The 15437-nt window shown below is 36.9% G+C and overlaps 1 protein-coding gene across 7 annotated transcripts in view; it reads right to left on the reverse strand.

The window, feature by feature from the left end:
• Nucleotides 1-15437, reverse strand: part of arnt2 (aryl-hydrocarbon receptor nuclear translocator 2) — a 129242-nt gene that overhangs the window by 100108 nt on the left and 13697 nt on the right. For 2 of the 7 annotated variants that reach the window (XM_053513076.1, XM_053513075.1), the window contains exons 2-6: nt 12155-12269; nt 7090-7137; nt 4471-4548; nt 2181-2418; nt 1106-1319 (exon numbers count right to left, since the gene is read on the reverse strand). In XM_053513076.1, the coding sequence (XP_053369051.1) occupies nt 1106-1319; nt 2181-2418; nt 4471-4548; nt 7090-7137; nt 12155-12269 (693 nt within the window). Of the gene's footprint in view, nt 1-1105; nt 1320-2180; nt 2419-4470; nt 4549-5633; nt 5679-7089; nt 7138-12154; nt 12270-15437 lie in introns of all 7 variants that reach the window. The other 5 variants (XM_053513079.1, XM_053513078.1, XM_053513081.1 and 2 more) reach the window with 3 other exon arrangements.

The raw sequence follows: 15437 nt of genomic DNA on the forward strand, positions 1-15437 counted from the left end.
CACTGAAAAAATGTAAAAAGAAACTCACCTGTTTGTAGCCTTAGTAAACCTGAAGACCTTGATTAGCTTGTTCAGGTTTAATTAAGGTTGGAGCTGAACTCTGCAGGATTGTGGCTCTCTAAGACAGAACTTACCTGCCCCTGGTCTAAGTGATTTGGAGTGATGTTTGGGCAATCGAAGGAGTTCCTGGGAGGCCAGTGTTTTAGGTGTAAAGCAGGCAGTTCAAGCTTGGCTCCAGCGTACTGGGAAAACTTTCTATATTGATGATATCCAAGCACTAGTGAAATGCTGGGATAAGTGCAGTAAGGTAGCAGGGGATTATACAGAAAAATAAAAGTAGTTTTAACTCATAAATGTGTCCTGTTATTCTACACAATAAAAACTCCTTTTTTGACTTGAACGCCCCTCATAGTTTGTGTATCCACAAAGTTTAAATTATCATTCATATCATAAAATTTGGAATAAAATGTCCACTCACTACCCTTTTCATGGCTTGTTATTGAGAAACCCAGAATGGGGCAACATCCGACCCATGTTGAAATGTTAACTGGGTGGTTACAAAGTGTTGCCACTGGCGATACCATCCAACAGAAGATGCAACAACCTTTTATTCTACCAGTCTTTTACCTTTTTATATATACTGTATTTTGTCATTTATGTCCTTACTTCTTTGTATTACAGTATTTATATTTAGTTTTATTCCCTAAAGGTTTTATAATGTATGATGCATTAACATAAAGGAATCACAGAGCAAACTGTAAATCATACCTACTTATTCCTGACATTTAAACTAGAAGAATCTATAAGCAGGTCCATACTTACATTTCTCACTTTTATAACTGCATAACTTTTCTATTAACTTTGCTGTAGTTACATAATACATAACAGATACAGTACATAAAAATGAATCAGTTATTTTACAAAAAAATATGAGGGCCTATAGTAATTGCCGTTTTCTTATACTATCTTTAGCACCTTAATCAACGCTTTAATTTAAAACCCTTGTTTTTTTACGTCTGATATGCCTGCCAGTCCTAATTCGGTTAAGTTTAAATAAATATCTTCTATGCATCTCCTATCTTTAGGTTACTTTTAAGTGCCTTACCAGTCATGGAGTTTTCGGAAGTGCTGAGCTGCTCACGGAGTTTGTCCACGTCATCAGGGTGGACCTGCTCGTACAGAGTGCTGCCGAACCACTCGGACTGAGGCTGGTTCAACACGGGGGTTACAGAGTCCGACACGTAGATCACACGCCCCGTCTCAGCCGCCACCACGAACAGGAAGCCGTCAGCCGCCTCTAGGATCAAGTGCTTCAGCTCCTGCAGAACAAAACGCACCACACATTACGATATAGACTAAAAGCATTTGCATGCTATGATGTCCCTAACATATTTGCCTAATGTAGACATCAGTGATGGTTATCCGGTTATGCTTCGATTAGAAGCTTGCATTTTCACATTCTAGCATTTTAAAAAATAAATATTTGTCTGTACGCAAGATTTATGATCGAACTGCCTGCTTCATGTCTGAAACACTGACCTCCCAGGAACTCCTTTAATGGCCCAAACATGTGGAAATTGCTTTGAGCGAGGTCAGCTGAGTCCAGGTAATGTATAAGTGGTGTTAGTGAATGATTCTACATACAGTTCCCAGAGACCGATGTGTCTCTTACTTGTGTCTGGTCTAAGGCAGGCACCTTTTTTCTTTTGTGAATCTTTCCTATTCTTTATATTTTTCTACTGTACTCTTAAATATACATTGCCGTGTACACTATCCCAGGAGACTTAGGGCATGAGGCGGAATACTACCTGGATGGGGTGCCAATCCATCACAGTCTAATTTTATCACTAAAAATAAACCAGACATTACTAATCCTAACAATGTCTTTTAAGGTGAGTGTGTAATGATTGGGACAAGCAGAGCCTAAAAATATTAATATTATAGTATAAAATTAACAATCACAGAAATCGTCCCTGCTTCCTCTGCAACTCCTAACAGCAGCCTGGAGCATTTGTATCTCTCTTAAAGTTTCATCATTTCTGTCTGTTGTTTAAATCTTATTAATAGAGTATAAGGGGCTTTAAATGAGGAGTTAAAAACTCAATAGACTAATTTTATTTGTTTTTCCCTAATGCATACCTCTTCCCATATAGGGATATAATATATAATATGCTGCCCACCTGTTCCGTGAGGAAGGAGGGTTTGTAGGCTCCATCAGTCGACGTGTTGCCAGTTCCTCTCATGGACTTCATGTGTGACACGGCCATACGCAGGATGGTGAGCTTGTCGGGTTTCCTAGCCAGTGCACTGCAGGTGGGCACCATGTCCGATAGCTCGGTGATGTACTGCGTCATTTTATTCCGTCTGCGTCGCTCAATCTCACTGTGGTTCTCTCTGCACAGAGAATCAGGAAAAAAGCTAGTGCTTTATATGCATGCATAATCACTTACGCAAAAAGTATAATTATATATTTATATAATTCTATATATTATGTATAAATATATATTTATAATTATAAATATTCTTCCAAAAATATAAAAATTTCTCAATTTCTTGAATGTTCTTGTACAGTATATTTCTATTTGTACAGTATATTTCTATTTTTATGTACAGCATATTTCTATTTTTAGTCCTATTTTTCCTAGTTCAATTTAATTTTTCTATCGTATTTCTTTTATTCATATTTATTTCTTATTATAAGCTTTAATTCTCTGTTTAAGGTCACTGGTGGTCGTATAAGCATTTCACTACATTTCGTACTGTGTATGACTGTGTATGTGACAAATAAAATTTAATTTGAATTACTAAACATTCTGTAAAAAAATCTAATTGCAAAAACTGCATTAAATAAAGGGTGAACTTATAATGAATTAACATTTATTATATATAAATTTAAGCACAAAAAAAATCTCTATCTGACTGGCAAACTGTACTCATGTCGATTGGATTTGACTTTACATTGTTTGCATGTAACATTATTCCACTGTCTAAAATAGCTGTATGATGAATGTCCTTCTACACCTAAGCATTTCTTTGCATGGGCCAAAGCACAAACAAACAGGGTCAAAGGAGGAAAAGATCAAAACCAGGAATTTCTAATAGACACAAAACTCAGAAAGTGATGCAAGACATCACAACAAAACATAAAATGGCAGACAATCTACTCCAGGAGGATCACGAAAACAGGTGATATCAATGGTGTGACAAAGAAATGACAGGAGGGGAACAGAGACTGAACGAGGACAGAAACCAAAATAAACACCAATACTGTATGCTGCTTGTTACCATGGCAAACGTTAGAGGATGATTGAAGATGCATGCACATATATTTTATATCTTTTTAATTCAGCTGATTTGTAAAATACAGTAGAAGCATTAAACGTTAGCATTACCTTGTGCGTAACGTAACATTAAAAACATTTTAAAAACTCCCTTAGCCTGCCATAGCTAAAGATAGAATGCAGTGTTAACTGACAAAAATATACAGCTCAGTAAATATGGCTCTGGGCTGCTGAAGTGATGCCTGGCACTGTCAGAGCCTTGAGCAAGGCTTCAATCCAAAGGCATTGTATCATGGCTGACCTGAACAACCACAAATACAGGACAAAACTAAACTACATATAAATAAGGGCTTTCGAGGCAATGTAAACATAAATTACTTTAATGTGGCATCACTGGTGCAGCATAAAGCATAAATGACTGTTTCCTACAGAACTTACAAAGAGCCTATTATAGATCAATTACCGTCTTTTGAAACCTGTGCTATTCTTGCATTTGGGGTTTTACTCAGCGCACAACTGTACGTATGATATAGGATATTGTTTTTTGTTTGTTTGCACTGTTTTTCTGATTGCCTGATACATGACTCCACAAGACATCTGAAGGTGTGCTGTGGTGTCTGGCACCAGAATGTTAGCAGCAGGTCATTAGTTGAAAAGTGAGGCCTCCATGGATCATGGACTTGTTTGTCCAGTACTTCCCTTGGATGCTTGATTGGATTGAGATCTGAGGAACGTGGAGGTCGGATCAACAACCATAACCTCTTCGCCTGCTAAGCCCAATACACTGCAAACTGGGATGCACAGAGCGTTCTGATATCTTTGTCTGATAGTCAGCAGTGACTTTTCTTTTTCAGCGATTGTGTGATCCATTAGCTCTTCTGTGGGATCGGACCAGACAGGCTAGCAGTTTTTGATTAAGACTGGATCCCGCATTAATTTATAGCCTCACTATGTGGTGTCACCCAGAGGATCTGTTCCTTTTCCTGCCTGCTTCTTCTTAATGTTCCTTCTTCATATCATCACAGATATCATCACTTTTTTACCTTTGCCTTGCTCATTTAAGATTTAAATCTACATCTGGGTTTCTGTACAGCTGCCTTGCGACAAAATACTGTACCCTGTTAAAAGCTCTATGTGAATCAAAACAAAAATAGTGCCTGCGTCTAAGACCATGGATGTGAGTACTGACCCACTGAGGTCCACTAAGGTCCTGAAAATGCTGTGCACGTCTTGGGTCTTGGCACTAGTCGGCAATTCATTCCATTTTCTTTTTTTGAGAACGTGAAGACAAAAATCACCACATTAGGTTGGACAATCAGTCAGCAAGTACTCATTAATACTCGTATCCCCCCTTACTGATCAGCTCAGACGTTCATTAAAGAGTGCACAGTTTTTTTAAATCCCTTTTTTTAAAGTGAACGCCAATACAAAACGAGAAAGCGGTGTTCTGAATCAGTAGTATTAATCATCAAAGCGAGATTGCTTGGTGCGACCTGGCTGCATAAAGACAAAAAACACATTATAAGGTAATAATAATGAAATCATTAAAAATTTACATGGACGAAAGAAGCTCACTCACTCACTAGCTCAATCCATTGCAGGGCACACAAGCACACACACTCAACCACACACTACAAGGAATTCTAAAATACTGACTAGCATACACTGCCCGAGGCGGAAATCAAACCCTCAACCGTGAAGCTGTGAGGCCACAGTGCTAACCACTATGCCACCGTGCCGCCACATGGAGCAACGTTTCTATAAAAATAGATAGATATTTTTGTCTCACAGCCATCATGTTTAAGGAAAGTAGATTTTATGCCTCTGATAAAAAAAAAAAGTCTGACATTCAACTTTAGTTATTCAGAATATAAAATTGGATCTTTCACACTTGACAGTATAACCAGAAGTTTGTGACGGATCTGTTGAAACCCATCTTAAGTAAGAAAGAAACTGTCTAGCGCTCTGAGTGGCCTTGCAGTTTACTAGGCAGAAAAACTCCAGAGAAGAACTGCAAAGAATCTGTTAACTAGGGGTGTCATCTATTGCCACTAGATGCATTTGTATCTACTTGTTGCTCCAAATATACAAAAGCAGAAAATTGCCATTATTATTATTATTATTATTATTAATATTAATATTAATATTTTAAAAAAGTACAAATACTAGCTGTGTGTGAAATATGGCTCTAACAGTTCCTCAGCTTGAGTTAATAAATGTGGTCTTAAACATGCACGCTTAGATCACTTGCTCATTTTTCACGACTTCCTGCCAGAACAGAGGCAACGGCTGGGCTCTACAAAAGAGCCTGCGTCTCAGTTACAGAATTCTAGCAGTGCCACATCGCCCTACCTGGCATAACGCTCTTTATCAGCGGGCATTTGATCATCATCATACCTGCAAACAGAAAAAAGAATAGAATATGTAAAGAAAGGATTTAACAGGCTTGCATGTAACAGATGCTTCAAATACTGAAACTAATGAGTACGTTAACATTCTTAACATGTGTATATGATACGGTACTGTGCAAAAGTCTTGAGCCAACATCATCTCTTTATATTAAAACAAAGTATACGATTAAATTAAAGAAATGCAAACTAATGTTTTGTTGTGACAGGCTGCAAAGTGCCTAAAGATACTATTTAAAAATTGTCTATGTAACAGCCACTGGTCCACACTGGTCCATGTCTTAGATTCATAGGTCAAACATACAAGAAAGTCTAGATTTTTAGAAGCAAAATATAAAGAATTGAGGGCTTTGCTCGAGACTTTTGCACACTACTGTATGTATGTATGTATGTATTTATGTATGTATGTATGTATGTATGTACATATACAACAAGCAATGGACTAAAGACATCATAAATGAATCAATAAAAAAAACTGAAACCTAGATCAATTTAAAATGTCTATGTCTCTATTTCATGTGGTAAGGTAGTGTGTATTAAAATACATGATGCTAAAATGGACAAATTTGATGTTACTTAGTTCTAAATAAGGATTTATTATCCACATGATAAATAGGGTTTTTCAGGTCCCTTTTTAAGCATTTAAACAAGTACCATATATTCTTCTTGGATTGGGTAATCACATAATTATCATTATTATTTAGAAATACTTTGCATTAGCAATCATATTTGAAAAACATGATACGTTATATTCAATATAGTCAAAATATGATAAGGAAAGGGTTTTGTTTGTTTTTTTCCTTAAAAACAAAATCATGATTGTTGTGACAAGTCAATTATTGTAACATTAAAATTCAAATGCAATTTAAATGCTGTCACATTTTAGCTAATTTAGGGCTTATCAAATATTCGGGGCAGATTTAGCCGCTGTGGTACTGTACTGCTCTAGGCTGCATTGCTGTGATGGGTTTATAGCAGTGATACTTTAAGTGAGGAACAGTGTTGACCAGCAGAGGGCAGTGTCTCCACTCCAGGGAATTACGGATACACATCCAAAAAGAGAACATGGACTGGAAAGAAACAACACACTGAGGCAAACAAAAAATAAATAATGAAAAAAAACATGATTAAATGGTTTAAAATGGCACAAACTCAAACTGCAGCATGCCTGAGAAACACACTGGGGACAAAACTTAAATAAAACATGATTAACAATGTGTATGTAAAATAATAAAGACATGATTCATGGTATGTGATGCTAATGCTAAGAAGATAAAAAATGTTTAATCCTTTCTAAGTGTTTCAATCATGGAAACAAATCTAAATGAAATCGACCACTACTGTAATAATGTCATTGAAATGCAGTAAAGTTTTAGAAGCTATGTGGTTGTGATTGTAACCTTGAAAATTTGCTCGGCCCTTCGCCGTCTTCGTCATCAAAGTCCATCCTGCAGGGCGAGAAATTAAATGAGGCGAACATACTTTCTCACTATTCATCAAAAGTTATATAAAATCACTTTTGTTTACAAATGTTTACAAAGATCACTGGCAACAAGAAATAGAGATCCCCTTGGCATAAAAATTTTAACAATTTTTAGGTTTAAAGGTTCAGTACGACTTTAAATAAAATGCTTTAAATGTATGTCTATTTGTACTTACACTAATTAGCCATAACATTAACAACACATATTAACACCACATTTGATTAACGCATTAATCAATTATATACCAGTAAACTGGTGACAGGATCTTGGGCACCAAAGACTCATTAATGCTGCGGGGACCAAAAGCCTGCTATCTGGTCCGAATCCAAAAAAAAAAGCCATCTAAACACAGCTTTCAAAAAAAAAAGTCAATGCTGGCTTCAACACACAGTGCACTATAGCCTGCCATGCACGGGGTCCAGCAGGCAAAGAGTTCAAGGATGCTGACCTGCTTTCAAAATCCCCAAATCCCAAGCCGATCGAGCACACATGAGTCATGGCACAAGGAGAACCTTTTTGGATTTTGACTTTTTTAGCATTACAAATCAGGCTTGTATTACAGGGGCCGCTAAAAACGTAGGTCATACTACTAGTAATGATGTAGAACCTACACGTGCAGGCCAGATTTGGCCCAAGAAGTATTTTCACAAAACCCAGCGGCACACAGAGGCATATTTTTTGCTCACCCCTTTTCCTGCATTAATTGAGCTATTTTACATACGTCTGGTAGATGGCGCTGTGATACTAGGCCTACTTGTGTTAATGTGTTGAATCCAAAAGTCTCCAAACATACAAAAACATAAGACATTTTATTTGCACATTTCCGCATACATGAGTGTGTAAATTTTTTTTTACCTTTGACCAGATTGTGCATCAGCTGGTGTTTATAAAGGAAAATAGCTGTGCTATAAGCAGAGATTCCCAAACTCAAAGCCATAGGCATATCCCTTTTAGTGTATTTCTGAATGTTAAGCTTGTTTTTCTACCAGGCAACTAATAATAATAATAATAATAATAATAAGATTAGACATGAGCATGCCCACCTTTGCTATAACATGGCCATGGTCAGTTTAGTGTTGTCTGCCGCATTTACTTATTTCTCTGTACATCAGGTTAAATGTCACAGACTGTCAACTGGTTTGTGTGTGAAATTCTGAGAGCTCTACTTTCTACTCTGATCAATAGACATGCTGCTGAAGTGTAAACTCCACCAGCATGCCACTGATGAAACGGTCACCGACGCCAGCAGGTGGGCGTCTGAAGCGGTTTATCCATGGAAACGGCATGCATATAAGTGTGTTTTTACAGCTAATAGAAATAAAAGCAACTGTTCAGATTGAACGGGACATTCTGAACACCATATTGTGCAGCAAAACAACAATCTTAGCCTCTTGCAGAGCATCTCGTCTTGATGTTGTGTTGGCTTGAAAACCTAAGCCTAGTATTGACTGCGCTTCCTACAAACCTTTAAATTAGGTATGAGTAATTTTTCTAAGCACTGATCAATCCAATAAATCAAGGGCAAACAAGTAAGTGGAAGGAGCTGGATTAATTCCTGATTTCTTTTAAAAATGAAGGAGATACAATAAGCTGGGTTAAATGAAAATATAAATCATGCAACATACGATAAGGATGGGCAAATCACAGCTCCATGTGTCATCTGATACCCCAGTAAACTTGATGTAACAGACAAGTTCCCAAGTTGTTAATCACATCACATCACACACATAAGGACTTAATTGATCACCTTTTGGCTTTGATTATGTCACATAATTTGAAGACTAATTCATGATGTGATACCCTGATGTGATACCCTGGTCATTCAGTACATTCAGATTGTCAGCTGATTTTATTTTATTGCCACATAACATTGGTGAGCCTAGACCGAACCAACTGAAGTAACCCTAAATTATAATATAACACTACCTCCAGAGGCTTATACAGTGTATTTGAGATGGGTACACCACTTAATGTTGTTCCCCTCTCACCAGGATCCACCCACCACTCTGGAACTGGGTCAACCTGGTCTTATCAGACTACATGACGTTTTTTCATTGCTCCAAATTTTTTGCTTTCCCGCAAATTAAAGCCAAATTTCGACGAGTCTCAATAACAAGTGGTTTTCTCGTGGCCACACAGCTGTTTAGTCCCAGTCCTGCGAGTTCTCTTGTGAGCAAATACTTTTTCTTTCACTATTAAACATTTCTACTAATGATTTTTTGCAATGCAACTTCATGATGCGTTTAGATCGACTCTGATTCTAAGTTTTTTAAACAACACCACAGATGAGACACTGTTTTCCTTTTCCAGTTCAAGTGCTGGACAGCTTTTAACTCCATTCCAGTTTCGATTTCAAATCTCCTTAGATGTTTTATTTGCTTGTTGCATGTCAGTAATTTGATCTTTCTGAAATGATGACTTTTTGGTTTCACAGAAATGCTTTATGTGACCAGTCACTGACTCTGATAAGGACCAAATGAGAAACAAGTCACATTCAGAATATGGTAACTAACCTGTCCCTTAACTTTACTGGTCTTGGCCTAGCTTAAAAATAAATTAAAGGAGCCACATAATGTACAATTTAAACTTATTACTGTTTTTGTGATTAGATGCTTTTGGAAGCATTATCATGGCCGTCGAACACGTCTATCATAATTAACAGAATGTCACTATTTTAAAATCCCAAAATGCATGATGGTTCAAATTTATTTTATTTATTTTATGATTTTCTTTTACTTGTAGATTATTTCCCTTTAAGGCAGTGTCCTTGGAGCTACACATTTGTGTGCTTGAGATGTTTTGTTGCCATGTTGGAAAATGGAAAACTTTACAAATTTTTCCGTGTCAACAGTGTGGGCTTATGAAACTAATATAATGGGTGTTCAAGTCAAACCAGGACTTTTGATTGTGCATTGTAACAGAACACAGTTATGAAAGTAAAAACTACATTTCTCTATATAACGCCCCTGCCACACTTATCCTGGCGTTTTACTAGTGTTTAGATAGCAACAATGTAAAACATTTTCTCGATACACCAGAGCCATAATCAGACTGTCAGCGTCACACCTGAAACACTGGGCTCCCAGGAATTCCTTTAATGGTATTCTTAAAAATGTTTGCACCATCAAAATTTAAACTGCAGGCAAGAGTCTCGATACAGTACTGCGTTTGAAGTCTTCTGTAAAGGTCATTCAGCTTTACGCCTCAGTCTAGGAGAAATTTCATGACAAATAGTTGTTTAACTTGAACTAAATAGAATGTCACCACGTTCAAAAAGAATTTTACTGTGAATTCACTAAAAAAATAAAATAGAAAGAAACAGAATTTAAAAGTCGATTGTGCTGGACAGAAAGTCACCATATTTAGAGAATGACGCAAATCTGCGCTTTAATGTAACTTTAATGTGGGGTATAAACAAATACTTTGTCTGTTTATATTTCTGACTCAAGATGTCTCTCATTTCTGAGCTAATGTCTTTGCCGTGTACCATCTCTCGGGTATGATCTTTTACAGAAATGTTTGTGACTGGATAAGCCACAAATAGGATCTGCCACAAAACCAGAGGTCATTCATGTTTAGAAAACTAAATATCTGAACTATACCCATTCACATTAGAAATTTCCTCACTTTGGGACGAATAAAAGTATATCCTAATATGTTTTTACATATTAATAATATATTATACAACATAATTACATAAATACATACACTACCAGTCAAACTGTTGGATACATCTATAATTCCATGGTATTTCCTGATTTTTATGTCTTTCTACATTGTAAAACAATGCTGAAGGCGTCCAAAATATGCAATCATCTCCTTTTAACAGTTGATACTGAGATGTATCTGCTACTTATGCTCTGTAAAGCCTTCATAACGACTCTATTCTGAGCTGCTGTTAATCGGTCGTTTTTAATACTGGTAACACTAAATGAACTTCTCCTCTTCTCCTACGTTTTGGTCTTGCTTTCTTGGGATGGTCTTCATGAGAGCCAGTTTGATCATGGTGCTTGCTTGGTTTTGCAACTGCACTTGATAATACTGTCATATAGTGTTGTACCTGACCCTGGACTGTATGTTAACTTAAGCACCTCTTCTGTTAATTCTGAACTTCTAATCATCTAACACTTATTATGACTGCAGATCAATCCCTGCTATTCGTCATCAACCATCGGTTTCCTGTTAAATCTGGTTATTCTCAAAGTTTCTACCAATTGCCATCTCAGGGAGTTTTTCCTTGTCCAAACTTAGACTTTAAAGTCTGTTTTATTGCCCAAAACCACAATTGCTATCACATGCCATCTAGTTACCACATAGGCATTTTTCAGGAAGAGAAGAATTCTAAACCAACATTGGATCCATGTATGTGTCAAAGGAAACACATGCAAATCTTGCAAATTCTTATCTTGAAGAGCAAATAGAAATAAAATATTACTATATGGCTTATATTTAGGACATCTGGACTATCAGTTTAAACAACTAAAATGTATAGCTCTTGCTGGTGCTGATCAGATTCACAGCTCACCGTGATTTGATTAATGTTGCTTATTAAAGTGGAAGGTTGCCTTATGGTGTCCAAAAGTAGCAGATTTGAACAAAATGGCTATTTCGTTTAACAATGTAGTCCTGCAGATTTACTGCAAATTACTGGATGAACAGCGTAAAATTAAATTAGTGCCAGGAGCATGGGATTTGTCTCGAAGGGTCACGCAGACCAACGGCACGGTCGATATCTGGCTTGATATTGGAACTGTAAGCACTCTCAAGACTAGTATTCATACATATAAGAAATATTAAATAATGGGAGGATCAATACAGTATGACAGCTGACAGAAAGAGCCTCCCAGCAGAAACTTAAGAGCCAATCGATTTTCTTGAAATGAAATAATCATGATATAATACAATTACATCACCAGTCAGTTCAACAGACACGTCAGGGCACCATCACTGCCAGTGAGCTAAAAAGTAACAGGTTACTTACCCTGTTGATCTTCTCTTACCCCCTCGTCCTGGCATGTTGCCCCCCATTCTCACCTGCCCTGCACCCACAACAGCACCTGCCATGGTCACTGGGCCAGGCAGATCTGTGCCCATCTCTAAGGAAACAAACAACAACAAAATGGAGTTAAAGACACAGCTTTCAACAGTCAAAAAGTATAAAATACAAAAAGTAAAATTGCAAAGTATTTCCACATTCTCAGGAAATTAATGCAGGCAAATGAGAGCATCCAAACCATAAGGGGTAGGGAATATCTGCTTACCCCTGGTATATTTGAGAGACGTTCAAGTCAAACCGGGATTTTTTGACGGTGCAGAATAACTGAACACAGTTATGAGACTATAAACTCTATTTAAAAAAATCAATATATGATCCCCTTCTACATTAATGAACTTATTTCTGCGTTCACGAGTGCTTAGATATCTTTAAAGGTAGAAAGTTTTCTCAGTACTCTGCTTTACTGTATGTCTGAAATGCTAGCCTCCCAGCAACTCTTTTAATGGCCCAAACATGTGGAAATCACTTGGAGCGAGGACAGGACTGTACGGGGGATGTGTTGCAATAACTCCCAGGCAAGTTTCTGTATTGTGTGCACAGTTCCCTCAGACAGATGCGTCTCTTCCACAAGATGGCGACAAGTTATCCGTCAATTTTCAAGGATCAGGTGTTCCATTCATTGACCGTTTACGGGAACAACTGCAGCAGACTCAGAGCCACCTCGAGCAAAGATTCACAGGAATGGAAATAGAGTCTCATCATCGTACTTTGCTTGAAATCTTCTCTAAAATTTTACCCCATCAATTTCATGCCCAGACACTCATCATAGTTTTTGACAGATTTCTGGTGGAAATCTGACAGGCTAACAGCAATTCTACCCAGATCGTTGGACATCACAGAGAAACAATTTCAGGCACGGGGGTTAAACAAATAATGTTTTCATCAGTTACAATGGAGCATATCTACAGAGAATTTCTTAAACACAGTAATGTTCTAGCCTACTTAACACAGGCTAGCTGAATACTCAAAACAGTATTCAAAAGTTAAAAACTTGAAAAAAATCTGCATTAAGTATGTGTTCTCATTAAACATGCTAGCTGGAGGCTCCCTGCCCCCTATCCACCCCTTACCCACCATTCCTCTATGTAATGCATGCTCATACACACTGATCACTGACCAAACTATCTTTATGAGCGAAATATTAACAGCTCTAACGTAACACACACACACAGGCATTGAATAGGAAAAACATTGCATAGCCTCAGGTCAAAAGCAGCTAATGAAGCCAACGAAGTCTACGGCTCGCCTCCAAACGCACAAAATTCCCATTAATATTTTATGCACTGTGTATTTGAAATTCCCAGACTCTCATAATATATACAGAGGCACGAGCAGACTCGTATCCACACCTTAGTTTATAATTCTGGTTTCATGTGAACACTCGTTCAGTTTGTGCCTAATCACTTGCACCTTATACAGCCAACGGATTCTAAAAATCCCTTCTGAACACGCAAGTACTTTGTTCGTTTTTTTTTGCGCTCTTGGACACCAGTCAGTTTGCACAATCCAAACAGAGCGAAACTGATTTTTTTCGCTTAATTTGGTCGAGTTTCACTTTGCACAGAATTAAAAGAACACCACTAAAAAAACAAAAACGAAAAAAAAAACACATGATTACGGGAACACTTTCTCCCTGCAATCAAACTGCACGGATTTCAAAAGGAACACCATGATCAGACATTCCCAGATGCAAAGTTTTGGTCTGCACTTAAGTGTGAAAAGACTAGGGCAGAAAACACACAGGGAATCATTTCTAACACAGTAGTGTCCGTAACGTTTTTGAATCCAAATCTTTCAATGATCTTTATTGTCATTCAAATAAAACTTGGTCAATTTAGATTTCAAATGAAAAGACCTTACAAAGTGTATTATTCTAAAATTTTTAATTGTTAAGGTATTGCAACATGAATTTGACATGGTTACTGACACAAAAAAAATTTAAGCAACAATTTTACAGGTCATATGTTACTCAAAGCTTATGCCAATTTTGGTATCTATACTAAATACATAAGGAAATATGAATAATTTGTATTTTAAAGTATTATTATATATTTGAAGTAACAGTATTATGCTTAAATGGACATTTTTGGAGCACATATAAAATAATCTCTCTAAAATGTCTGAAGGCAACTTTTAGATAAAATTTTAGATAAGCTTAAATGTGGCATAGACTTCAGAAATAGCTTTTTTGACATTTTTTGTATTATATGTATAACATAAAAAAAATTGTTTTTTGACAGCTGCAAAGTGGTTCTGCATGCTATGAAGCATTTAATCTGCCAGAAAGATTAGGTAGTACTGTATTTATCTCCAACTCTAATGGTTAGGTTAGTCTTCCCCAATAAATCACACCTACTGTGCTACAATTGGATACAAGAATTCAGTCTCACTTATGATTGATTAAATGCTGTACTACATATGAAAGGACCCAGTGGATGAAAGTAAAGATGACTGATCAGAAATAGAAACCAAATTTCCTATCCGAAAGGCTGTCACATCCTCCACGTTGGGCAAATGGTCGCAGAAAGAATAGATTTATTCCAACTAAGAAGAAATGCTCAGACTGAAGGTGTTTACCTGAATAATATTTACCTACTAAATGGATTATCACACTTTTCATTTCATGTTAAAAAAAAACAAACACATAATTTGGCCTATTATTCTGACTATTAGTGAAATATTAATATCCATGTAAAAACATCCTGTGATCAGTGATGGACTGAACATCACTTGCTGAATTCGGAAGAACTCAGAGTTGAAGACACCATCACGTTTTCCCAAGTATTAATTTCGAGTTGAGGTTTTCTTTGCTTTTTTAACTGAATGCAATAATAGTCTTACAAGCTTCCTGTAAATACCCCAGAATGTTTCTTCACTAAGTGCAGCCAGGACTTTTACAGAAAGAGGTCATTTAGCCCACACTGAAATTAAGTAACCACAGAGCTTTTCCAGAACATGTCGACAAACATGCAAGAAGATGGTGTAATAGCATGCCTATTTGTACAGCACCATTTTGGGCAGGACGTACTGTTCAGCGTAGGCTGTGATCCAAAGAAATACAGTCTAGCTTTATGAAAGTGCTGGCTGATTTTCTACATTAAGTTACTCAATTCTGGAGAACTTAATTTATTTTTATTTTTTTTATGAATACTACAATAATATTATTACAATAAAGCTTCCAGGTGGCTTAGTGATTAGCACTGTCGCC

This window comes from Clarias gariepinus, chromosome 15 (genome assembly GCF_024256425.1).
Source record: "Clarias gariepinus isolate MV-2021 ecotype Netherlands chromosome 15, CGAR_prim_01v2, whole genome shotgun sequence".
Classification (NCBI taxonomy): Eukaryota; Metazoa; Chordata; class Actinopteri; order Siluriformes; family Clariidae; genus Clarias; species Clarias gariepinus.